The sequence below is a fragment of the Cygnus olor genome, chromosome 15, assembly GCF_009769625.2.
Source record: "Cygnus olor isolate bCygOlo1 chromosome 15, bCygOlo1.pri.v2, whole genome shotgun sequence".
Classification (NCBI taxonomy): Eukaryota; Metazoa; Chordata; class Aves; order Anseriformes; family Anatidae; genus Cygnus; species Cygnus olor.
This window is the reverse complement of record NC_049183.1, coordinates 9954892-9980811: the sequence shown is the minus strand read 5'-3', so window position 1 is coordinate 9980811 and position 25920 is coordinate 9954892. Positions and strand designations below refer to the sequence as shown.

Genomic DNA, 25920 nt, shown 5'->3' with positions numbered 1-25920 from the left:
GGAAGCAGTACAAAGATTAGTCCAACCCTTAGTGGCAGATTCCTCTACAGCAACATAAATTAACTTATCTAACGTAGAATAATTAATAACTTTAAACTAAAATATGCACAGTTTTGACTCGTGAAAACCCATACCTGCAAGTATCTGACAGCCCTCTGCCCTGCCAGCAGGTCCTGCTGCTGGTCACTGCACCCCACAGTAGGACGGCAAGGTCTGCAGCAGCGTTCAGAGAGGCACAGCACCAAGTTCAGCAGTTTCAAGTGCACTTTTATTTTCCTTCATGTACAGTGATACAGCTAATTCACAAAATAAATTCACACAGTGTGAACTTCCCCTGTTCAGCTGGCTTGTGTTATTTACAGTGATACATTCTCATTGTTGGTCCCTTTGTGTGTTCCTCAGTTCCCCAAGGTAATGAGCGTGGCAGCAGCTGTAGTCAACCTTCCTCCTTATTTTAGCCCTTTTTCTTCATTGGTGAAGCACTGAAGATTGGTTGAAGTTTCTGTTCCTTTTGCAGGTCCTCATGCACTTCGGCATTCAATTTGAAAAGATTGTTGGTGTGAAATACATAGGTTCAACAGTCTTGACTCCAGTGTGTTTCAGTGTTGATCTTTGGCCATAATTGTTTACAGTATTTTAATTTCTTAAGTACAGCTACTTATAGGCTACAATTATTATTTTTGTAGGATCTAAAATAACTGCCTGCTTATTGCATTGGGGGCATTAAGTATTGTGGAGATCAAGATGATCCATGGGTAGCAGTACTGTGACTGAGTACGTGCAGTTTATGCATGTCAGTGTTTTGTTTCCTTAAAAAAATGCAAAACTGAAAGGTCATCAAATCTTAAAGAAAGAAAGATCAAACTTAAACTAACAATTAACAAAAGCAAAACTTTGAGGAAGATGTGATCGTTCTGGGCTTCTGGTCTTGTTTTAATGTAATGGTCCACAGAATCAGCAAACACAAACTTCTCTGGGCTGTACCCTAGCTGATTCCGTGCCTTGTCTATTCGAAATGTATGAGTTATGGAAATATTCTGCACCTGTAGGGCAAAAGAGTCAACATACAAAGGTATGAATACACAGGAAATTCAAACAAAGTCTGTAAATGGTAACAAAGACCCAGTTAGAGGAAATGTAAAATTAAAAAAATACATATATATATATATATATATATATATCAAAATCCTATTGAAATGTCACATTGTCTTTACAATTGTTCACTCAAGAGAAGTTTTGAAAGCCCTAAGAGGCAGGGAAGGCTGCAAAGCACAATATTCTACTCTTGAAAACATCCACAAAAAGCGTTCTGCACACTTGGTTATCTACCTAAGGATGCAGGTAAAAACCGTCTCTTAGGAGCCTAAAGATCTTCAAAAATCAGGTCCCGACTGACCAGCCAAAGCCATACAGGATATTGGGCCTTGGAAGGAAGGAACCGATGAAGCAGCCTCTCCTAAATTGCAAGCCTATGCTCTTATCTTCTCAAAAAATATGGTGATGAGTATAAAATAATTGCCTAAAATGTACCTGATGCATATATTTGCCCTGGAATCTGGAAGCAGAAGATGTACTGGGTGGATTTTACTTCCTGCTGATTTAATCTCAATTTGTGCCTCAGTATTCACATGGTGTGTATGCATCCTGTGGGAATAAGGGGAGCTCACAAACAACAACTTTACCTCATTTCTGGTCAGCAGGGGGGACAGTTCAACAAATGGTTTCAGCATCAGATGAAGATACTCCATTATCATGGCTGCATAACAAAAGATTTCTACTTGAGGCAAGAATAATAAGTTGCTGTGCCATTATGATTTTGGTCTATCTCAACAACTAAAGGAAATCACATGTCTAACAGCTCAGGGCACCATTACTAACATGAACAGGACTACTTGCTTACAAGGAGTTGGATCTTTAATCAGCCTGACTTAGGGTGATTGTGTAAAAAGGGTTTGGAGGGTTGGTGACAGGGCTAGTACAAAGATCTTGAGACTTCATAAAAATGTGAGAAAAACGAACTATTCTGGATTGGATTCTTTTTTTCTTCCATGTACGTTTTGATTTTGGGGGAGCATGGGGTACAGGAGTACAATAAATTAACCCCTGCAGGCAGAGCAGATACTCTTTAACATATTTCATGAAGTCATTGATTATTACATGCAACTTTTTACATTTACACCATTTACTCCAAAAAGTTATACATTTAGTAAGTCTTACAAAACAACCCCCCCATTATTTTAACGGTACTTGAATAACAGATCATTCTCGTTTTAACACACTGCATAGAGCTGAACTTCACTGATGCACACTAGATGAGGTCGCAGCATATTTTATACATGAAAATTAAAATTGTAGTCACATTAAGAAAAAAAAACAACACGTAATTTGGAGCAGGGGTACTCTGGGCAGGACAGAGAAATGTTGGTAAAGTATTTTTACCTGATGTATAAACCAAGGAAGTAGGAATACGTATCCATGGTTTACTGCAACCTAAACGTTCAAACTGAAAGAGATTTAAAAAAAAAAAAAGTGAAAAAAAATAAAAACAGAAACCTCAAACAAGTTTTAAAGTTTCAGTCCAGAAGATGTTTATGGAAGTATTTACTAATAAAACAGAAAAGTTAATAATTGCTATTAGTATTTGTTTTCATTTTCTAGCGTATTCTAGTTAAACGTCACTTGCAGACACTATGTAATTTTCAAGTGGCAGTCTTAAAAAAATATAAAAAAGGGATTATAATAATTGACCTAAATGTCATAGTATGCTGACACCTTATTTAACCTTGAGACATATTTATGGTTTTGAGCCCATCATTAACAGCAAAATGATCTTTTGAAAATATTTTATCTTACAGATTAATAATTAGTTGTTTTGTTTTGTTTGTTTGTTTGTTTTTTGTCCATGTTAAAACAGCCACTGTTAACGTCTGAATGCCCAAGAAATGAGGATAATGGCTGTTCTAATGAGGATGCTGGCTTAGACGGTCCTTTCATCTCAGTAAAGACAGTTGCTTTTATGTAATATTTTAGGTAGGCTTTGTTACAGCATTAATCAAAGTGAACTTCAAGCAGGAACTAAACACACATTCAGAGCAGAACTCTGACACGGAAAGCAAACATACCAAATACATCATATTCACACAAAAGCCGGAATTTTATATAGTCAGATAAGTTAATATAGTTGGAGATAAATCATATATTGTACGTACGAGTGGAGTTAACCATTCAAAAAGGTTGAATTTTTCACCATCATTAATGAAATACACCTGACCACTCTGTTAAAGAGGTAAAGAAGAGACAAGTTAGTAAAAATAATACTTCATATGTGTTGAATTCACTCCTTATAAATAGCTTAAAAATTATACAGAATCTTTTCTAATCTGTCTAATGTGCTTTTAAGGGTAGTGCTTCTAGGTCAGATAAAAAATGTGTTTACAAGGAGGAAAATGGCTGCAACTACTTCTAAAATCAATGTACATAAATGAAATGTGCTGACAGCTTTTATTTATGTACGGTATAGGAAGAATTGATTATTTTAGCTCAGAATATTAAGCCTGGACCTATATGTGGGGGAACAGGGGTAAATTTGCCTGAACATCCAATTTCTTTTCCAACATCAAATATTCTTTGCTCATCTTCCAGAAATGGCAAATATTATGAAAATGCAAAGATGGAGATATTCTTGAAGAACTGAATATTCCAACTTATAACAAACTGTACAGCCAGTGCTGCCACAGCCCAAATTATTCGTGGCACGTTTGTCAATAAAAATACAGACAGCACAAGCTAAAGGACACCACCACAAGTATGAATTGCTATTTGAATTGTCACTGTAGTACAGGATACAATGTCAGGATCTTCTGTCAAATGGAAACTTGTGTTTTTATTGTTTACTTACAGCTATGTAGTTCTTCTCAGGGGTGAGAGCTTCAGCAGCTAGAATTTGAGCTTGTACGAGATTCTCTGCATGCACCCAGTTCATTTTAGCAGAAGGATCCCCAAACTTGAAGCTAAGTAGCCCTCTCTCAATGTTCTTCTATAGACATAAAACAAACATGAAACCAAAGAAAGATGAGTTTTAAAATGAGGTAAAGTGCACTTTCTTGTCGAGGTAAACATACTGTTTGTCTCTACTTTAAAAAAATACATGAGTCAATGAAAAGGAATCAAAAGAAGTGCAGACAGCTCTAAAAATATTGTTTATGAGGAAGGACTGAAAGAACTGAGGTGACTTAATAAATCACCTTACTGAGGAGGATATGCTAAGTCTTCAGAAATGTACAAAATTACTTAAAACAATATAATATAACTGGTTCTGTGAATCTAAAGTAGATAGTTTAAGAAGCAATGGAAGCAAATTGCTCTAAGAGATATTTAGGTTGTCTAGAAGGGAAATGCTTCTGATAGCTAAGAACTAATCTAGATTGCCTACAGGGGATCAGATTCTCCATCAATGAATGTGTAAGAACAGATTAGACAAACATTTGTCAGAAGTCATCAAGGTATAGTTGGTTTTGCATGTGGGAGAAGGACTAGGTAACCTCTCGGGGTCCTCTTTTAGTCCTGACTTTCCTATAATTCTGTTTCTTTTAGCTGAGAAGTACATAAATGATTTCATAAAAAATCACTTATATGTGTAGAATTGATTTTGTTCCAAAAATCCCTCAGTAGTGTGATATGCCCCATTGGATAACAGAAAAATATTCTGGGTAGGTAGATAAAAACCTTCTGCCAGAATGGACTAGTGTGTGCCTTTCCTCCAAAAAGCAATTACACGGTCTCAGGTGTCCAGAAATAAATTCATGTCTATCCCAAGTAGATAATGCTTCCATAGCAGGGCTGAATTAGATACAAGAGCAGCACTGCAAATTTTGTATTGCCTATATTCAGTCCATGGAGAAACACAACATCTTTTTCCAGACTTACTTATCTATCATCTTGCCTGAATCCTATCTTTTGAATACAATACATTCTGAATTTACAAAAAATAAAGGTCTGTTCTAAGGATAAGTAAAATATTTTATGGAAAGGTAAATGCAGTTCTGAATGGCTCAAAAGTATTCACAAAATTGGATCAAATCTAACAAATAGTTTTGTCTGGGAAAAAAATGGAAGGTAATACTAGGTGTCACATTTTTTATTTAATGTATGTTGTAAAAGCTACAAAATACGATAGTTAAATACAATACCTTACATTGGGCTCACAATAAATAAGCTTAGAATTTTAAATGTGAATTAACAAAAGACAGTATTTCTTTGGGGGGGCTAAAGAAAGCATCTCAGGTTTACCTTAAATGGCACGTGACATTTTAAAACATGACTTTATTTAGGAGATGATAAAGTATATTTCAGTCGATTTTAACATAATTCCCCACCTCAGCCACAAAAGAAAAATATTTTTTATGTGGTAAGCTTGAACTATTCTCAAAGCTGTGCATAACTTTGTATTTTGCTGATCCTTTTAAAATAACTGACTCGTATAACTCTACAGAGATCATATTCTAAACACTGTACTATTCCTACAATGTGAAAAACAGCAAAACATGAGCTCCTCAGCTGTTTGCCCTTTAATAACATATTGTACTAGAGGGTGCTTCTGACACCTTGTTTCTTTGGACAGTGAAAGCTGTTAATAACTGAGACTGGAAAAAAAAGATATTTGTTGTATCTCTTTTCGTAAATATTTTAAACCACTTGGTATAAGTTGCATGCAAATACACATTTGAAATATCATAGATTGGTCTGAATTTTATAATTATAGTAAGCATTACATTGTAAAGCTGGACTTACATGTACTTACATTAAAAATATGTTTTTAAATGTACTATGCATTCTTTACAGATGTAAGAGAGTGTCTGATAAAAAAGTTATCTTCAACGGACAATCAAACTGTTAAATTGCTGCCAGATAAGCAGGTCAGTCAATTTGTAATACATATAAGTGATGTTGGTCTATATTATAGAAATTTCTGCTGATTAAAAATTAAAATACATACTGCTAGCCTTGGCAGGTGTCTCTGCTCTTCTGGTCCATAGATGCCTGGTGGGCGAAGAACACATGTATAGAGTGTTCCACCTCCTAGAAGAATTGATAAAACCATCCTTAAGTGACTTTCAAATGATTACAATATCAATTGCATGAACTAAAGAATGCCGTAGCAGAACTTGAACTCTGAAATAAACTAACTCAGAACTCTGAAATAAATTAACCTCACCAGCTTAAAAATTACTACATACCAAAAGGTGTTGAATTAGTAGTTGAATACTAACTTGGCAGAATCAGAACATGCAAAATATCAAGATGGGATTCAGAAAAATCCTGCCAGCTAGACTCCATGCCAGGGGGTTGGAGTAGATGAACTTCAAAGATCCCTTCCAACCCAAACCATTCTATGAATACTCAAAGCACTGGCATAGTCAAATTCCTAAAAATTACTAGATATTTCCAAACCTTTTACTAACCAGTCCTTTGTCTCTGTGCCAAAGCAGTCAATGAGTGTGCCAACTGTGGTGATGAGTTTGCTGAAGTGAGCAAGTCATTGGTAAGAAAGTGAAATGAAACCAATCCCATACAAAATTATTGAAGGGAAACAGTGTCTCACTAGCTGTGCAAGATGGAGCTGAAAGGCTCTCAACAGTAGGCACATCCTGCTTCCACTAGAACTAGAACTTAATAACTTCAGTAAGAGAAAGTAAGGACCATCATGAAAATCCAGTCACTTCCGAAGTGTATCTGTTGACTGGTTCATCATCTGCTAATAACTGTTCTCAATACTACTTGAAAACAAGCAAAATACTCAATCCTGTTGATGGCACTGGACCAAAACAGGATGTTTGGAACAGTGAGTGATTAAAAACTCACTGAATTATTTTAATCCTTTGCACAGGTAAACTAGTGTAAGCTTCTAATTTCATTGAGAAATGCAGAACTGTATATTCCTTCTAAAATTAAGAGTGGCTTTGATGTGTTGAGCTGCTGGGAAAAGAGGAAATAAGGAAAAAGAACTTTATTTTTTGAACAAAATAATTTCATTGATGTGAAATGCTCATCAATGACTTAACATCTCTTTATAGCTCTCTGTGAGTATCAAGTGAAGAAAGTCTTTTCTGTAAGTTGTCTACAGCTAAATTTAGCTTAGTATCACTTGGTCACATGGAATCATGTTGCACTTTACATTAATTTGTTTTGCACTGACAGTTACAGTATCTCACAGGTGAGTTTAAGTATTCAAGGCTTCCTCAACATGGAAAACTTTGGAAAGTACTAATAAATAATTCCAGGCTGTAGTATCAGGTGCCTTATTCAGATTTTAATATATAACTATAAGGAAGGAAGGGAACAATTCAATCAGCGTTCATGTTTTACTTAAGTTGGATAATACTGTGACATTAAACACTTGTTATTTTTTAATTTATACCTATCTTAGTCTTTTCGATTAAGATACTGAATTTATTGCTGCTATGTCAAAACCTGAAGTTGACACTGTGGGGACTACAATTAAAAATTATTTTTAAGAGAAAATCTTTCAGTTTGGGAGAGGGGCAGGTAACTTGATTTCATAATTGCTGGACAATCTTGTTCACTGAAGGACTGATACCGGATACAGGATTTTAGAAAAGCACAAGAAGAAGAGGTGTAAATTCCACTATGAATTTACGCTAACACAAAAGTACCTGCTAGTGGAGTTCCATTAGCTGCTAGTACCATTTGTTCTGCAATTGATTTGGTTCTGGAATAATGATCAACATGCTACAGAGAAAAAGCAAATATGTTTGTATGTATTCTTAAAATGACAGAGAGAGGCATTGCTTGTCCACTCATTTTTACTTAGCAGATGGCAAGAAACACCCCAAAAATACAGAATTTTTGAGGTATTGGTGTAGGATAAAATATAAGCGTATTGCCAGGGCAAGCAAGCAGTTTTGTTTATGCAAATCCAGTTAATTAATTTCAGTCCATTTGAGAAGTAATAAATATATGTATGCTTTGACTGCTGCCAAGAAGGTAATTGATCACTACTTTGTAATCTGGATTTCTTTTTTGAAGACATCATGATTAGTCTGAATTCTCCAGTTCACTTTCTTCTGGCACTGTCCCAGAGAAAATATTATTCAACATATTATTCAAAATATTTTTCAGTATTTTCTTTACCCACCTCTACTTCTCAAAAGACTGTAAAGTAGCAGATGGAGAGAGGAGGGACACAAAAATCAACCATATACACAAAGCAACCAGAAGTACCACTTTTTAATTAAATGCAATAAAACCATATGAAAACAGGCTGCTTTTCTATATCAGTACTACGTTGAATATAAATTATCTTCAGTAAGGGAGAAACAGACAAATCACATAAATAATAAATGACCAAAAAGGCACCAAGTGATATAACACAATCTCTATGTCCAGGTGGAATTTCACTAATGTGAATAGGACACTGTATGAGTTATTTTCCAAAATCAAGAGTTTGATAGAAAAAAAAAAAACATACTGCAATATATATAAAACTGTGATGTGTTAAGGTTGTGAAGAGCATCTACAAAGAGTGTAAAGACCTTTGCTTTTTCTTTTTTCTTTCTTGGCATTGGATTCTGGCATCAGGCAAAACACGGCCATGAAAATTCCAGGCTTTTTCAGAAAGAAAGTAAACAAAAAGGAAACTTGAGAAAATAATACAACCAAAATACCTTTTCTATGGGAAAATATGGCACAGTTTCCTCATCACCATCTTCAATAGAAAGCCCTCCAAACACCACATTTACTGTACTGGTGTATATCAGTCTGGTGATGTTCCTTTGTTTGCAGGCTGCGGCAATAAATAAAGTAAATTAGTTTAGTGGAAACTTCAACAATATGGAAAATAAACCTGTATGTACTGGCAATACACCTTTTCTGAGAAACTGCCAAATCTTAGAAGAGCAAATCCTTCCATTTCATGATTGGGTTATTTAAAATGCAAAGCATATGGAAGATATCAATTAAATAGAAAATACCAGTTCAGAACCAAGTGCTTTATAATCTGCTGTATCCTAATTTGGATACTGTAAACGAACACTGTGCCTTTGGGATGGCTGCTGCCAGCCTATCGAGATGGGCTGTCAGCCCTATCAGGTAGGTGGCTAGAAGACATTCTATTTCAAGGGCTGCCTACTACCTGTGCACAAGCTATTGGACAACAGTGAGGTTTAATGCTATAAAGTACATGCGGAAGTTGTTAATGTCTGACATGCATACAGATTCTGCCATCAGGTTAAACATCATGAGCAGCTGAAGTAGTTGAACTACAGTGCTGGCTCTCACGTCATACCCCATAGCAGAATCAGGTATGAAAAAATAAAAATTAAAAAAAATTGCCCCGTTTCCTCATTTTCTGCCAAAACTGTGAAGCATTTGGTAAAAAACAGTGTATGCCAACTATTTTTTTTCTAAGTGGTATGATATTTTGATATGTTATACCAACACCCAATGGCAAGGTTAGATACATACCATCAATGATGAACCTTGTTCCATGAATGTTTACACTTTCAATCTCTTCTCTGTGCAACTAGGAAAATGAAGAAATTGTGCATCTTTGAATAATAACACATTTTAAATTCAATAGGTGAATGTTGCAAGTGTCCACAGTGTCCCCAGATAAAGGTAATGAGTGCTTTTTTTTAAAAATGATTAGACTACTGTCTTAGACTTCCAGAAATCAAATCATCATTTTTAAGCTACACTTGTATTTTTCTTGTATTTTTACAGACTAACTTGCTTGAAGCAAAGAGAATCATGGTGCTTCTGAACTCAGTTGGTAACAATATGTTAATTATCCATGTTTCAGTAGCACTTCACTGACCAGTTGGCTCTATCCAAAGCAATTCCAAGTACACACTCCCAGTTGCAAACATCTTTTAATAAGCTATTCCATCCAGCTAAGGCAATTACTGAAGTTCATTTTATTAAATGAGGTAAGAAGGGGTGTGTGCATTTGTAACTTCAATCATAAAAAATTGTGGTTCAGAGTCTGACATTGTGTATTTTTTTACTCACTAATGGTAAAAAATTAAGATTTGAAATACAACACTTGTTACAATTGAGTTACATAAATAAATAGTTACAACCAGAAGTTATATATAAAGTATAATTTAGTTCAGGTTTCATTCTTCAGTGACTTTACACTTGCGAGTTCAATTTAAAAGGTTTAGGGAAAGGGGTTTTGGAGGGAACCTGCCTCCCTTGTCTATCCTTTTGTCTTTGCAATATTTCAGCACTTTTCATGGCCATTTCCAACTCAAACGCCATCCCTGGCTACTGTTAGTGCCTCTAATAGTAAGGAAATAATTTCACAACTAGGAAAAGAGTACTGTAAGGAGACAATTTGTAGCTAGCATATCAGTTTGCACAGAGCAATTCACTGAAACAGCATGGGCGTGGATTCAGGTTCTCAGGATAATCTGAAGAGAAAAAGTCTAACATGCAGTGTTACAGCATCAAGCCTCTCATCCTCAGTGAGCAGTCACACAGAAAGGTACAAAACTATTTGGACTCACTTGCTCTCTTCCTGACATTCCATATGAAGCTACATGAAACACGCAGTCAGCCCCTTCACAGGCTGCAAATATGGCATCGTAATCCCTGACATCTGCCTGTAATACATAGGAAAAGATACTTGGAATTGAAATCAAAACTGTAGGTTAGCATTTGTCATATAGTAGGTGCGCACAGAAGGAATCCATATATATAACTGTACCTACACTATATGCTGGGACTGAAAACTAGATCCATTTCAGTACTTGCTGATAATTATACATTTCTTCTGTAGAATTCACAGAACTTTAAAAGCCTTCATTAAGCCTCATAATACCTCTATGAATTACAGAAGTGTTCTATTCATTTTACAGGTGAATAAACTAAGGCCCAGGTGAGGAAAGTGGCTTGGTCCTGAGGAGTACCTTCAGAGACAGAAGATGAAGCAGGTACTCTGCTACACATTACAGATTTCATTGCTTTCCTTATTTCAGATGCATATTAAAATCCAGCTCACAAAGAGTCATGTGGGATATTCAGTTTAAAAAGTTCTTGAAATTTGCAATGATTTGCAATTTGCTATTTGGATTCTGTGAAAACTAGTAAGACATTATGGAAAAGGCATGTGGAACTAACTGACTGTTGTGAAAATGTGTTTTATCATACCTGGATACACGCTACTCCATTGGGAATTTCCCAGATAGGCTTGTTTATATCATACAGAACAACAGAAGCTCCTGAGCTGGCAAGAGCACATCCCAGCTTGTATCCAAAATAGCCTCCGCCTCCTGTCACCACTGCTCTCATATTTTTTTCATTCCGTGCTCCAGCATTTCCTTTCACTTTAGCGTTAGGAGGTTGGTGCCAGGGTTTTGCTCCCCCACTCAGGATGAGTTTTCTGTCAGTGAAATAATGTCTTCTATTACCAGACACATGTAACAATTTCTTCTCCATGTTAAAAATTGCTCCATAGTGCTCCTGGGTGTAGACAATTCCAGGGAGTTTCATGTTAAAAAGCTCTACTCAACAGCAGCAGTGTCTTACTTTAATGCAACCTGTTCAAAAGAGATAAAGACAAAGCAAAACACTAGCTACAAAATTTCCAGACTCCTCCCAGTTACATTTCCTGTTCTGGAGTTGTAGCTTAAAGCTGGCCTTTAGGGGTCGCACGTGATGCAGAGTTGTACCTGGATTTGAAATCTTGAATGTCAGGAAAACACTAAAAAAAATGCATTTAAGTTTCTATACTTAAAAAACAAGCAAACAAGACCAAGAGGAACAGCAGAACAAAACTTCCCCTGGGGCAAAATAAATCTTTAATGCTTATTTTACTTGTCCCTGGTTTATTACAAAGACATCTGGGAAAAGTGATGTTTTCAACCCCATTCTAAGGAGCAGCTGAATGTCAATTAAAAATATATTATGTTTTTGTTACTGGCAGTGGTTGGAGTTGAGTATTTCAGATGGAAATAAGAATGCCTGGCACTCATTTTCTGTCTTTAGGAGGTGTATCAGAGAACAAGTCTATCAAATCCCTCGCTTTTCGGCAGAACTGAAGTACAATAATTGCTAAGAGACAGAAAAGGAAAAAAAAAAAACTGGTCGATGAGTGTATTAGTCAAAAAGTAGCAGCGAATCATTTATTTTTTAAAAACGGGTGTTCTTTCCCATTCATAAAGCAACGGCCAAGGGTTCATCACTGACAGACACCGCATTTTAGAGGCTGCAGGTCCTGATTACCGGCGTTACCCCATCCCCGCGCTGTGCCTCGATAAAACATTAAAAGCCATCCGAGCTCCCGCCGGCATTCTCCGCATCTCACTTGCAAATTCGCCAGGGCAGGCAGGCGGCGACGGCAAGGTTGTGCCACGGAAACTCCTGCTCCCCTGGGCGACCCGGAGGGGCCGGCGGCCCCGCCACGGTCCGGCCCCGGGGGGCGCCGCTCGGTTGGGCCCCGTTGGGGCCGTTGGGCGCTGCCCCACCGCGCTGGGGGCTCGGCGGGGCGGGGGCTGCGGGTCGCTCCCCGGGGAGGCCTCCAGAGCCACGGAGGAGCCGTGCCGTGGGCTGTGGTGCTCACCTCCGCAGCCCCCCGCTGGCTCCTGGGGTACCGCAGCATCGCTGGGCTCCCGCAGCATCCCTGGGGGTCCGGGCATCCCACAGCATCACTGCATCCCACCGCACTGCCGGGATCCCACCACTGCCCTGGGGTCCTGCTCCTTCCACGGCATCCCAGCTTACGCTCATCTCGCAGCACCTTTGGGACCCCACAACCTCCCTGGGGTATTGATCATCTCTCAGCATCCTGCAGACCCCGCAGCATCCCGCAGCATCCCGCAAACCCTGCAGCATCCCCGGGGCCCCACAGCATCCCTGAGACCCCGCAGCATCCCACGGTGGCTCTTACCTCCACGTGTCTTCATACAGCTGTGACTGCTGCAGGAAAACATACTGTTGGGAGCTGGGGCTCTGCCCACACTGAGATGCCTGTTGAACAAGTTCAGGAGAAAAACAGCATCTCTTGGTTACCATTTGGATAGTCATTGCTGGGGCATGGCTCAGAGAGATGCAGCACATTGGAAACACCTGCAAAAGAGCAGAAAATCCCCAAGAATAAACACAATCATAAGCAAACAGGCACTAAGGTCTCTGCCCTCCTGAGCTGGCAGCAGGTTTCTGGCTCCAGGGTCCCTTGTGCCTAGCAGGGTGTGAAAAGGGTCAGGAGCTGCAGAATTTTAGATCTCCCCATTCCGGGCAAAAACAAACCAAAACATACTAAAAACAACAACAAACCAACAACTCTGAACATGTCAACCTTTTCCATCATAGCCTTGCCATGTCTGAGTGTTCATATTAAATTTTAATAATTTAAAGACATACTTGCAATTATGTTAGGGCATAAGTAACTCTAACAATAGCCAGCCTAGACAGGCTCCGTAAAGGCTGACAGAAATGTGACAGCTGGCTATTCCAACTGAAACTAAAAATTGTCTTACAACTTCAAATACTGGAGTTTTTATGATGGGAAATAAATGTAGCCAGTTAGTATTAATCAGTACTGCTGTAATAGAGATGTAAAAAGCATCTTACCTGAAATAACACATCAGAGGAGGTTTGCCATTCCAAGACCAGAGCGGCAGGACTCCATGGGGACTTGCAACCACAAAGCCACTGAGTTCCTGGGTTACTCCTTGCTGAGGAAGATCAAAAAAAAAAAAAGATCCTATAAAAAGATCCTATGGAACGCACTTCTCACTGGGCTTCAGTCAACAGGCTGACTTCTCTTCTGAAAAGTGGTGGTGTAGTCTGGGATGCAAACCTAAGCTATTAGTCTAATAAAAGCAATATATGAAAGATTCATAATGAGTTTAAAGGCAAATTAAATATGTTTGCATATAGTTAAAATGCTCACGCTGTGAAGTAACTTTATACATGCAGGTTTTATTCTGCATTTCTAAGGAACAAAGGTTGATGAAGCACCTTGTGGAGTGCTTGCTTGTCTGCCAGTCAGCTGCACCTCGGTATCAATAAATCGTGAACATAACTGGTTTTATCCACTTAGCCAAGTTTGATTAAAGTCTCATATATACAGAGTTTCTATAAGTTTCCTGACAATAAGTAGTCAGGTACAGGGGAGAGGGCTGATGAGTGCCCCTGCTAAGACAAGATGCACAGTTTGAGCTCAGTTTGTACGGACAGGACAATCTTTAAATGCAAACCCAGAAAAGCCCAGGCTTTACTTTTTCATTGCACAGAGAACTACTGTTACAAACAAACAGACAAAAAAGTAAACCAAGTCTTTGCTCACATGTGCTGCAGTGGTAATTGTTGTTGCTCACATTTTCCTTTAACTGTGCTTTATTTTGAGATAATAACATTTTATTGTAGTGATGCTGTTAGCACTCCTGTGTACCCTGTGGATTTAAAGATATAATGAGAGCATTTCTGTGAATTTGTTGGTCTTAAAAATCCTGTAAAATGTTAATACAAAGGCAAGATAAATACAGAGTGGAGATAATCAGACGGCAGAGCTTATCCATCACTGTCTTCTGTGACTCACCCTGGCAAGTCCAGCTCTCCTGATCCACGTTGGGTGCAAGAGAGGGAGCAGCCACTCCCTGGTCAGAGCAGAGTTGGTCCCTGAGAAAATCCTTGTGACAGGTACCTCATGAAAATTCATCTGGCATACACATTGTATATGTACACATAGTACATGTGCAGCACATGTAGCTCATGTAGTATAATCCAGCCAAGAAGCAACTAATGTAAATCTTAAGGAAGGAGAAGAGGGAGGTTGGATCCTCACTCAGGGCCGAGTGCTTGGTTTGCCTGCTGACACTGCAGTAGCAAGTCACTGAGCGAGCAGTGTACCAGCGCTGGTACAGGGTTATGGATAGCATGACTTGGCTTCATTTACAAGGAGAGGCAGCAGTAACTCCTTGCTGAACTCCAGCAGTCTTATGTGTCATCCCTCTCCCTTTGCACAGACTCCTTAAAAACAGTAGCTGATTCAGTTATGATTTATTACTGCATCAAAAAAATATTTCATTTACAAACACGTGTAATGATACATTATTACATCTTTTACACAGGTTTTGAACAACAAACTATTTCACATAAATATGACATTCAGTCCTCTCCCACCTGTTATATATAAATATTGTATAAATATTTACTTTTCTTTTTTTTATATATATTTCCCAGGTCTTCATAATTCCTCACACAGCTGTAGCAGCGGCTTCATCAGAGCAGTTTCTTCATTACGGCCACTACCTTGCTACAGCACTGCAGTGCTACAATGGTTCCTCTTCCAATTTCTTATGCTCCTGGATTATCATTTTTAGAAAGATATTCTCAGTATGAAGTAATCCATTAACGAAGATTCATTAAATCTCTTCCTGCACCTGTTGGTGGTGAACTCCTTTGATTTTGTGACACTCCTTTGCTTTTGTCCTATGAGAACACTTCTTGATGTGCTTTGCATTTTCACTTTTGTTTGTTTGTTTGTTTTTAAGATCAGAGAGAAGTCATCACAGTGATAAGAATAAGGAATAAGAACAATAAATTCCATAGTGACTGAGGAATATACTATGACGAGATCATTAATACTCAGAAACAAAATTAGTTTTTCTGGAACAGGTGGGTAGCTATTTGGTTTTAGAAGAAATAAAGAATCATCAAACTTAATAAAAGCCCAAAAGCAAACAACATTTTAAGGAATGTATGATCTTCTTGGCAAATAGGTCTTGTTTTAAGATAATGATCCACAGAATCAGCTAATGAGAATTTCTTTGGTTTGTAACCAAGTTGATTTCGTGCTTTATCTATTCGGAAAGTGTGAGTTACAGTAACGTTCCACACCTAAAATCCAAAAGGACAGTTATGGAAGTGACTTTAATATCTCTTTTTTTAGAACTTGGATGAAAATACGTCATCAATGATATTCCAATGGAATTAAAAACATGAATAAAGATAGACACTCAAAAATGTACATATTTTGGAGTCGGATTCTGTTCAGAGCTAACAGAATGAGTTTACGTAGCTGACAGATAAAAAGCCAAAGTTGTGTTACAACATTCTTTGTGGACTGGGTGGAAAAGCTGTTTATCACACTTATTTCTCACTTATCAATTTAAGATCTACAAGTAAGCAAGTAAGATAGAATTAAGGAAATCCCATGCAACAAATCAATGCACTTCCCTCAAACTAGCTCATCTGTACACAGAAATATGTAATGGAATTGGATGACTATTGGGGGAGAATGGTGTGGCTTCTCAACTGTGCAGAAATGCACTTCTAAGGACTGGAAAACATGCCCTTTTGGATGATTATATCCTCCTTGTCTAAAAGCAGGGTACCTGTGAAAGTGCTCAAGTTGCACAGCCTCAATGATTTCTGCTTCAGATGGAGAACTAATGTAGAAATATAAAAACAGATAGATAAACTGTGGAATAACCGAAAAGCTATAGTGTAAGTTAATAAGGTCCATTCAGTTCCTTCAGTATCCTATTATGTTACTGCTACAATACAGTAAGAAACTAGATGACAGATTAAAGTATTTTGATTTATATTATAAATCATAATATTGTATAAACGCATAAGTTAGATAAAAATGAATTTGTCCAGGAGTTTTGTTTGTAGGAAATTGACTTCTCATTCCAATTTAGAATTATTTTAATGGACTTTCTAGTTATTGGCTAGCCCTATATTATGACTGCTACCACGCTGAACCAAAATCCTTGCTCTGTATTCTTGGACCACCTTCCTTTAACAATCAGTTCCACAGCATACGACTGCTCTCTGGAAACAATGAAGTGCCTGTTTTCCTCATTGTGCCAGCTCCATGTCAGTTGCTCTGTCTTGCACCCCTACATTGTCCCTCTGGATGACCTAGTCTTCAAGTACAGATTCATTTCTAATGATTTTATAAGAGGTAGTCAGGATGGCATAGAAAATGAGGCTACAAAATGACTGCCTATGCCCTGAATGAGCTAAGTCCTGAGCAGAAAAACAGAGCTCTAATATCTGTACAGAGGGTGTATCACATATTTCATGAGAATTTTCATCAGAAATATATAAACATTCTCTGTCTTTAAGTATTTACCTCATTCCTTGTCAAGAAAGGTGTAAAGATAAAAACTGGCTTTAGTGCCAGGTGCAGATACTCCATCACAGTGGCTGTGAAAAAGAAAATTAATTAATGAGACAGCTGGATAACAATAAACTGAGATAATGCTGACATTGCACATCCTGTAATTCATAGTGATATCAGAGGATGCAATGAAGATACTGCAAGGCAGTATTTAATTTAAAAAGTAAATGATGAACTCAGTTTATTAATAGCCTTTAAACCTTATCTGCTACTATTAATGCCAAATGGCATGATTATTATATTAATTATAATAATGTTAAATTAGATAAGTTCTACAGTTTTGGCCCTGAATCTTATAAAACCATTACGCAGCCTTACAGACATAAGGAAAAAATTAAAAAAGCATAATAATCAAGTACGTAGTTTATTATTTTCACCTGCTGTGTGAACCAGGAGAACAGGAATATGTATCCAGGGTTTCCTATAGCCTAATTTTTCAAACTAGAAAGGGTATAAGAGAAAAGAATAACAGAGAATTTGTATTGAATTGAGGGTGTCAACAAAACATGAAAATGGACAAATAAATATTGATAAAATATATCTAAGCTTTTCCAGTTAATCTTCCTATCAATACTGGTAGTAAGAACTGCAAGTGAAACCCACAACTACTTGTTCTTTGGCGTCCACCTCACACCCTTCAAATTGAATTGGATGGTAAATAGGAAACAATGCTATTTCCAAGGAGCCGGTGACTGAGATGGGAATACTTAACTATAATTAGATACAGGCCCATAGTTCTCCTGAAGTCAGTTTTCTGGAAGTCTTTTCTGTGTTGGCATTGCAAGATCAAAACTTTAGCAAGTTCCTAAAATCCCAGCTGGCTGGTTATAATGTTGCCTCATTTTAGCTTTTAAGATGTGATTCTAAATGGCCTTCTCTTTTGTGTTGCAGCAGATAGCATAACAGAGAATTAACCAATGGCTATAAATCATCTCCCAGATACTAATAGTAGAAGTTTTCATGCACTATGAGCTACCTCTTAGCTAAATTCTCTCAAAATAATAAGGGCCAAACTCCACAGATATGCACATGTAAAACTTCCTTAAAGCCAGTGGAATTTTGGAATATGCTAGGAGAAAAGGGCAGATTTTAAGTTTAATGTTGGATAATTCAGTAATTAATGTGCATTGGACTTCTATTAGTTAGTACAGTCTTTTAGTTAACTACTTGATTAGGGCCCATATTTTCAATTAAAGCTAAATGTGTGTACAATACATACTAAAGGGACTATCCATTCGGAAAATACGACATTTTCGCCATCGTGTATGTAATATGCCTGTCCACTCTGTTAAAGAAGCAGAAAAAAACAATTAGAAAACCACTATATATAGGATGGCATTTTGTTTCTTTTTCAAACCCACCTATCTTTATTGATTTTGTGAATAACATACCAGCATACATTCAGTGAATGTACACAAATCAGCTCAACAAACTACCTTCATTGAACTTCATTGTGATTTCAAACAAGTCTCATACTTTTGGGTAACCCCATGGTGGTACTAGAGTTACCGAGGATTAATGATGTTGTAATGTAGATCAGAGCTTGGTTTCACTTTGTAGTAACCCAACTGTTATGTCATTTAGTCTTTCACGATATGTAGAGGACAGAATTATCTTCATGAATTTAACAGAGGTAGCTACACTGATAGGATGTTAATGAACAGCTTTTTAAGGTGTGAAGCTGCACACAAGTTTTGAGAATTTGGTAGTCAGGCATTGGAACAGGTTGCCCAGGGAAGTGGTGGAGTCACCGTCCCTGGGGGTGTTCAAGAAAAGGTTGGACCTGGTGCTTAGGGACATGGTTTAGTGGGTGACATTGGTGGTAGGGTGATGGTTGGACCAGATCTTGAAGGTCTTTTCCAACCCTGATGATTCTATAACCTTTTGGAGAACCTTTGATCTCAAAGCATCAAAAAAGAAACTTATTTGAGAGCTAAGGCTACTGGGATAGGATGTTTATACTATCTACTTACTGCTACATAACCCTTCTCAGAGGTGAGAGCCTCAGCAGCTAGTAAGTGAGCTTGTACTAGGTTTCCTATGTGAACCCAGTTCATCTGAACTTTGTGATTCCCAAACTTGAAGTTAAATAGTCTCCGCTGGATATTTATCTGTAGAAACAGAAAAGGAAAAAAAGAAAAAAGAAAAAAGAAAAAACTATATGAAGTGTTTCTCTTTATTATGCAGAATAATTTATTCATTTTGTCTCAGCCTGAATGCTTAGAATTTTCTATATTTGTGCACAATTACAGCACAAGAAAAAAACAATGAGCTGATGGTTTTATAAATTAAGGATGGTTGCACTGATATGTAGTGGTAAAATAGAATGACATAACAGCATTTGAGACTGTACTGTTCTGAAGCTAGGAAAAATATTTAAAAGTACTATTTTCATTAAATGATCGGGGATTCAAACCTAGGTGTTCTAACGTTGCATTCCATCTATGCATTTTTTTTCTCTTCATTTAAAAGCAGAACTTGGTCCTTTCCATTTCTACAATGCCCATATCATGCTATTTGTTACCCTGCATCATATGACCCATCACTAAGCTTTCATTACAGTTTTTCTGGAAGAATTATTAAGACCTGTAGTCAAGGTACTTCCTCTCATGTTATGCCCTTACAACTAGTTGTAGTGTCCTCCAGAGCTGACTATATAACACATACAGCTACTCGTGGCAGGTGGCGCTGTTCTTCTGGTCCATATATGCCTGGTGGACGAAGCACACAAGTATGGAGCTTATCACCTCCTTGGAGAGAGAACAAAATGTGATTTTCATATAGCTTTGATATCAACATATGGCAGGCAAACCACGTATATTGTCTAAATTTTACATTGTGAAAGTAAAGGATCAGTCTGACCATTCTACGTGATACTGCCTCCTAGTTACTTGTTTTCACCTCTGTATAAAATTGAATTCAATAGTAGTGAAAGATCCTGTTTTAGCAGCCTTGAAAACTGAATCCATCTGACCACAGAAGTGTTTAACTAGGAACAGGACAAATCAAATTGTCCTATGTCTATGCCTTGTGCTTGAATGACTTTTTGTTTTTGTTATAGATAAAAGTTTATAAAATACTTCATAATTGTAAACACAGGCAGTGTTGGAATATCATTCAGTTCGCTATATTTAGACACCTTGCTTGCTTGCAGCTTGATGGCATCACAAAGGAATGAAAGAGGTCTCTTAAACAGAGGCTTTCAAATTAGTTAGAATATTCTAAATTAAAATTAATACTTTAAGCTCTACATGTCAATCATTAAGTACAGTGGGAATAGGCACAAATCCACCTTTTGTGGGGGCAATTTTAACATGTGGCAGGCATTTTCTCAGTAGTTAATCAAGGATGCTAAAATTGCATCCACACGTAATGTTTATTTGTCAAATTTCAGTTCAAAGAAGTTGGTAACAGTAGCAAAATATGTACATAAAAGCAAGGATAAATATTTCCCTTGCCATATACAGACAGATTTTAGTCATAGCTATTCATGAACATGGGACTTTAGAAGTCAACATGGCCCTGATATTGCCAATCTGTTTAAGAAGCAGCAATTATTCTTGCAAGATACCAGCAAGCTCCTGGGAATTATAAGAATGACCTTATCGGACAGTGCTTAGTGCTTAGAAGCTCAAAGTGATAGACAGAATGGGTAATAAAAGCACAAGTCCTATATTTGTTGTAAAGTTGGTAAACTTTTTAAATGTTTTGAATAATTAAGGTTAAATTTGCTGAATTTTCCCATCAATTTTTTGTATACAATCTCATATGTGTCTGGGTATGCACATACAAAAATCATTGTCCACTGAAGGTAGGATTATTTCAGTTTATTTTAAATAACCTATTTATTGATAAATCAGTAAACAGAGAAAGCAATAGCACTACTGATGATAGGAGAAACCCAAATGTTTTAGATGTACCTTTGAGTAAGGTTCCATTAGCAGCAAGAACCATTTGGTCTGCAATTGCCTTCGTTCTAGAATAATGATTAAAATGCTATAAAGAAAGGCAGAATATGATCAACATTTTAATCAACATTATTGTATTTGTGAAGGCAAATTTACTGTTTATACCTGATAACCTCTAAATCTAGCCAGCTTGCAGACATCAGCTGAGTAAAATAAAACTAGAAATAACAAGATATGGCACTGGTATATATCTAGGGAGACAGATTCTTGTGACAAAAAGAATTATGTAACTTTTTGTGCTGGATGTACTGAAAAAAATAATATCAAGTCAAATATTCTCTTTGGTCATATAATTTTGTTTTGAAATTGGATTTTTTTTAAACAATAAATTAAATATGAAATGAAGGGTATAGACATTCCAAAAATGTTTCAATTTCCTATTGAAACTATTCATATAATTACAAATAATTACGTTTTATATAATTATAATGATTTATAATTATATAGTTATAAACAATAATCTCCCAACTGTATCCTCTACTATTAACTTAAAAAAAAAAAGTACCCAAATGTATTAAATAGGATTCTGGACACAGAAGGTTATTTATAAGACTCTTGAATTTCGTATTGTCGTGCTTTATATTGAAAACTATAGCTAAAAATTACACCACGGAAAGTCTTTATACTCTCAGGTGGCTTAATCCATCTGCTCCACCTTCCTTCCAGCCCCATCTACCTCTGCTGGTTGCTATTTCATGGTCACTGTCAGAGAAAACATATGATTAGGGCTCAGACACAATGCAACTAACTGCAAATTCCTGAAATGCTTTCTTAGAAGTCTGAGGAACCATGCAGGCTTTGAACAAACTGACATTTCCAACTAAATATTTCGGGAGGCACTAACTGAGTAGTAGTCAATCCTATTTAGGATTCCTGGACACTGGATGTACAGACTAAAATTATAGCTCTTAACTGCAGGCAGTGTGCTGGGAGAAGGAAAGAACAAATGACGAGAGTGGCCAGAATGCACTGAGCTCCAGATTTCAGCTAGAAAGCATTCCATAAATGATCATAGTAAAGAAGGAAATACTATTTCAGAGCGTGAGGTGATGTAAGAAGGCAGCAAGAAAGCAAGGTTTAGGAACTTCAAAGAAGCGAAAATGAGTGTGCATAAAGATGTGGAATTCAATATTTAGTAATATTCTTCAGCGCAAACAAATATTTACATAGCAGATGGTTCCCCGAAAGCCCTTCCTGTAAAAATCTCCCTGTTAAATGACAGATTCCAATTTTCTTAATCATTTCAGGTATTTTAACATCCCCTGGTTACAGCACATTAAAGTAACTATGATTTGAGTATCTCTTCATTGACCACAGGTCAATTTTTATTAATGAAAAATAATTTCATAGAATTTAAACTGAGCTATAGTAAAACAGCTTCTGCTTCCAGACCAGCCTTCATCTAATCTACCCATTAGAGTACAGCAAATGCCATGACATCACATGAACAAAATACCTTTTCCAGTGGAAAATATGGCACAGTTTCTTCATCTCCTTCTTCAATAGTATTCCCTCCAAATACCACATTCACCGTACTGGTATATATCAGTCTAGGGATATTTCTTTGTTTGCAGACTACAATGGCATACAAAATTTTGTTTATAACAAAAATAAAGAGTGAGAAACAACATATGAACTGGAAAACACTTTTTGCAAACAAGCATTACATTTACAGAAAATATAATATTTTATTTTTAACATTAATTTATCATGTAATATAATCGTATCTTTCATTCAGGTGGAATTTTTCATCCCAAATATTTGCTGTTTTAATATTACGTATCATGGTCACCAAACGTTTTATATACTTGCAGCTATCATATCTCCACGGGACTGTAGTCATCAGCTGGATAGAGGAAATCTCTTGGCAGGGAAAAAAAAATCCACCTTTCCTTTGAAACATTTCTTAAAACATATTCATTTTATGAGATGAATAAAAAGGAGATGAGTTTGATCTTGTGATCAAACAGTATTGAAAACCCTATGCTTCTTTGTAGGGGTAGTACTGTGGACAGCAGCCTGCCTGCAGACTATTATTTTTGCCCTTATTTCATCAGTGAGCAGGAAGCAGTTCTGCTTTTTGTCCCACAGTTTCATGGATGTCCCTGCAGGTAAGTAGACATATAATAAACTGTGCTAGCTGTCTCCAGTGTGTGTGTGTGTGTGACAAAGCTCTATTTGTGTCAAATCGTTCATAAGTGACAAATAGCTAACAAATGTTAGCAGGAAACATACACTGTCAGTGTATAATCAGTAGTATGTTAAATACACATGAAATTAGTATTATTTCCAAAACAAAGTCTTAATTATGAATTCCAGTCAAGAGTAAGGTGTCTAAATTCTGCTGCATATATGTCATTGCAAACTTCAATAACAATAATTTTCTTTTATTTGGCAATGTTTCTAAAGTTTTAGTGAATTAATATTTACAAAGCTATGAGAGAATTTTTAGAATCTACACAGCAGTCAGACCAATTGGCTCATTTTGGAAATAATGAAAATATTGTTGTTAATATTTGGAAGAAAATACAATCATAAAATGTGTTATTAATATGTAGGTTAAAAGGGAACCTCAAGGTTCACACTCCTCACAGATTCTTACTTTGTTGGGAGCCTATGAGAATATGACAGGACATGTTTCTGTAAGTTCAGAGGTTGGGGCAAGAATAAGGGAATATGTAGCATACTTCTCCTTTTAGCTCATTTAGACCTTTACTCGCCTACCACTTCACTTTAATTGTTATGGCTTTTTTTTCAGTAATAATCCACAATAAACTACAGGCAGAATGAAAACGGGTCTAAAATGAAACTGCTTTTGCCATTTTGCCTTTTAGGTTTTGAGGGAAAAGCAAAGAGAAAGTAGCTTTGGCATTTACAATACACTTTGAAACATTCTTTCTGGAGTTAAATATACAAAAGGAAATGTGTTGACATTTTACTGAGACTTTAGTTAAAAAACAGTATATATTAGAAAGGAGTCATATTTAGATAGGGGTCAACAAGGATAGATATATTAATTTGGTAACATAATAGCTAAATATACTTAGGATATCTATAGCACCTAGATGTTTACAATACAACAAACAGTACAATATCTCTCATGATATTTCTGTGAGGAAAGAAGATAATTCTTCTCCACTGAATAGTGAAGGGACAAGATAATCAGTACATGGAGGAGAGTTTAAGTTGGTCTGCCATGGAATTAAGTCGAGGTTGAAAACCTATCCTCAGTCCAAAGTAGTGGCAAATCTACCAGTTTTAATGGGACTGGAGTTTCATTCCATCTAAAGAGTTCACTTGCTTCATTAGAAAGACGACATATTTTAAGTCTGTTGTATGTATCAGGGTTCTGCACACCTAATTTTACATCATACTCTGAGAGCCTCTTTTAACTGCCAAGTGAACACTGGAAAAATCCAATTAGAAGTTTTTTGAATTCAGTTGATTCAGTTACAAAGAAAGTTAAAAAATTCAGGTGAAAAGAAAGAAAGTCTAGGTACATACCATCAATTATTATTTTTGTGCCACCGACATTTATGGATTCAATCTGTTCTTTCTTTTGAAGCTAGAAATAAGTTTGCACAAACTCTAATTAATTTATCAAGCCACATTCACAATACAATTGTTACAATTGCTAGATCTAGAATAGCTCTGGCCTTTTTTCTGTATATGTGTTACAGTTCTCTGTCTTTCTGACATACAGTAATTTCTAGCAGTTTTCAATTTTATTGTCTTGTTCTTGTCTGAGTAGTACATTAGTTTCATGCTTTGACATTTATTACTTAAGGAACACCTCCCTCGTTCCCTGCACAGATGACTTGACCTTTATAACCAACTTCCGTCTCACATAAAAATCCTTTAACCACACTCTTGACTCCTGTATGGAGACAGATCTCTGCTCTTACAAGAATAAAAAGAGAAAGTATTAGGAAAATTGTACTTGCTTGTTCTAATCCTGACATTCCACAAGCAGCCACATGAAAAACACAGTCTGCCCCTTCACATGCTTTGAACACTGCATCATAATCCCTCACATCACCCTGTAAAATGAGAAAAAAATGGGTTTTGACTGGTAAAGCTCGTTACATTCTCCATACAATCAATATTAACTGTGGACATTAACAAAAATCTCAAGTCATTCTAATCGATTTTTCACAACCCCCAATTAGCATTAAATAAAACATCATTAACAAGGAGGAAAATCTGTGACTAAGAATTTTGTTAGTATTTTGTTGCAAAACAATGATGACTCTTGTTGGACCCAATTAAGACGCGTATTTTCACACTTAGTCTTGCAAGGTGGCAAAACTTGTTGAACTTGAATGGGAGCAGCATATGCTTGAGGGCTAGAGAATCAAGCCCAAATGACAATAAATCATAACAGGGAGGGTTCAGCTGTTTACCAAGGAATCACCAAATAAGAGAATCCCTTTTCTGTTAGCAAACACACCTTCAGATCTGGCTTGTGCAATCTGGACAAATGTCTCGTTGCCCATATATGCTTTATTTTAAGTGCTTGGAATGACAACTTTAATTACACTTTTGTACAGGATTAAAACTGAAGAGTACACACTATATGCACTTAATACTGTATAAGTTAGTGTGGTATTATAATCACATTATGACATGAATGCTGGACTGTTTAAATACACACACACAGTATTTAGTAACAAATGCTATTCTGTGTGTAGAATATTACACTGCATTTTTGTATACCACGTAGTACTATATGAATAATACTCCACATACATACAGATTTCAATAAAAATTGCACTTCTTTAATGAATTATGAGATTT

At 36.7% G+C, this 25920-nt stretch overlaps 2 protein-coding genes across 11 annotated transcripts in view; both read right to left on the bottom strand.

Annotated features, from left to right (window-relative positions):
• Positions 1 to 109: 109 nt before the first annotated feature.
• On the bottom strand, positions 110 to 13000 carry LOC121078767 (putative short-chain dehydrogenase/reductase family 42E member 2). 4 transcript variants are annotated; one of them, XM_040575277.1, is made up of 12 exons: positions 12911 to 13000; positions 11173 to 11561; positions 10530 to 10625; positions 9484 to 9541; positions 8685 to 8803; positions 7674 to 7749; positions 5996 to 6078; positions 3899 to 4036; positions 3210 to 3275; positions 2440 to 2503; positions 1683 to 1756; positions 110 to 1043 (listed from the first exon to the last, which is right to left on the bottom strand). In XM_040575277.1, the coding sequence occupies exons 2-12, from the start codon at positions 11512 to 11514 to the stop codon at positions 795 to 797; spliced, it is 1365 nt and encodes a 454-aa protein (XP_040431211.1). In that variant the 5' UTR covers positions 11515 to 11561; positions 12911 to 13000; the 3' UTR covers positions 110 to 794. The 4 variants fall into 4 exon arrangements, with proteins under 4 accessions (XP_040431211.1, XP_040431209.1, XP_040431210.1 ...); XM_040575275.1 differs by lacking the exon at positions 12911 to 13000 and adding an exon at positions 12247 to 12460; XM_040575276.1 differs by lacking the exon at positions 12911 to 13000 and adding an exon at positions 12329 to 12460.
• A 1676-nt stretch (positions 13001 to 14676) lies between these two features.
• The window catches only part of LOC121078769 (putative short-chain dehydrogenase/reductase family 42E member 2), a 29502-nt gene continuing 18258 nt past the window's right edge, over positions 14677 to 25920 (bottom strand). For all 7 annotated transcript variants that reach the window (XM_040575281.1, XM_040575282.1, XM_040575284.1 and 4 more), the window contains 10 exons: positions 25068 to 25163; positions 24628 to 24688; positions 22580 to 22698; positions 21076 to 21151; positions 19823 to 19905; positions 19129 to 19266; positions 18375 to 18440; positions 17533 to 17596; positions 17108 to 17181; positions 14677 to 15864 (listed from right to left, as the gene is read on the bottom strand). In XM_040575281.1, the coding sequence (XP_040431215.1) occupies positions 15661 to 15864; positions 17108 to 17181; positions 17533 to 17596; positions 18375 to 18440; positions 19129 to 19266; positions 19823 to 19905; positions 21076 to 21151; positions 22580 to 22698; positions 24628 to 24688; positions 25068 to 25163 (981 nt within the window). In that variant the 3' untranslated portion in view covers positions 14677 to 15660. The remainder of the gene's footprint in view (positions 15865 to 17107; positions 17182 to 17532; positions 17597 to 18374; positions 18441 to 19128; positions 19267 to 19822; positions 19906 to 21075; positions 21152 to 22579; positions 22699 to 24627; positions 24689 to 25067; positions 25164 to 25920) is intronic.

Coding starts and splice junctions, on each gene's coding strand:
- LOC121078767 (XM_040575277.1), bottom strand. CDS start 11,514: ATGAAACTCCCTGGAATTGTCTACACCCAGGAGCACTATGGAGCAATT. Junction 4,037..5,995: donor GACACCTGCCAAGGCTAGCA/GTATGTATTTTA, acceptor TTATGTCTATAG/AAGAACATTGAGAGAGGGCT. Junction 1,757..2,439: donor TTCCTTGGTTTATACATCAG/GTAAAAATACTT, acceptor TTTGTTATGCAG/CCATGATAATGGAGTATCTT.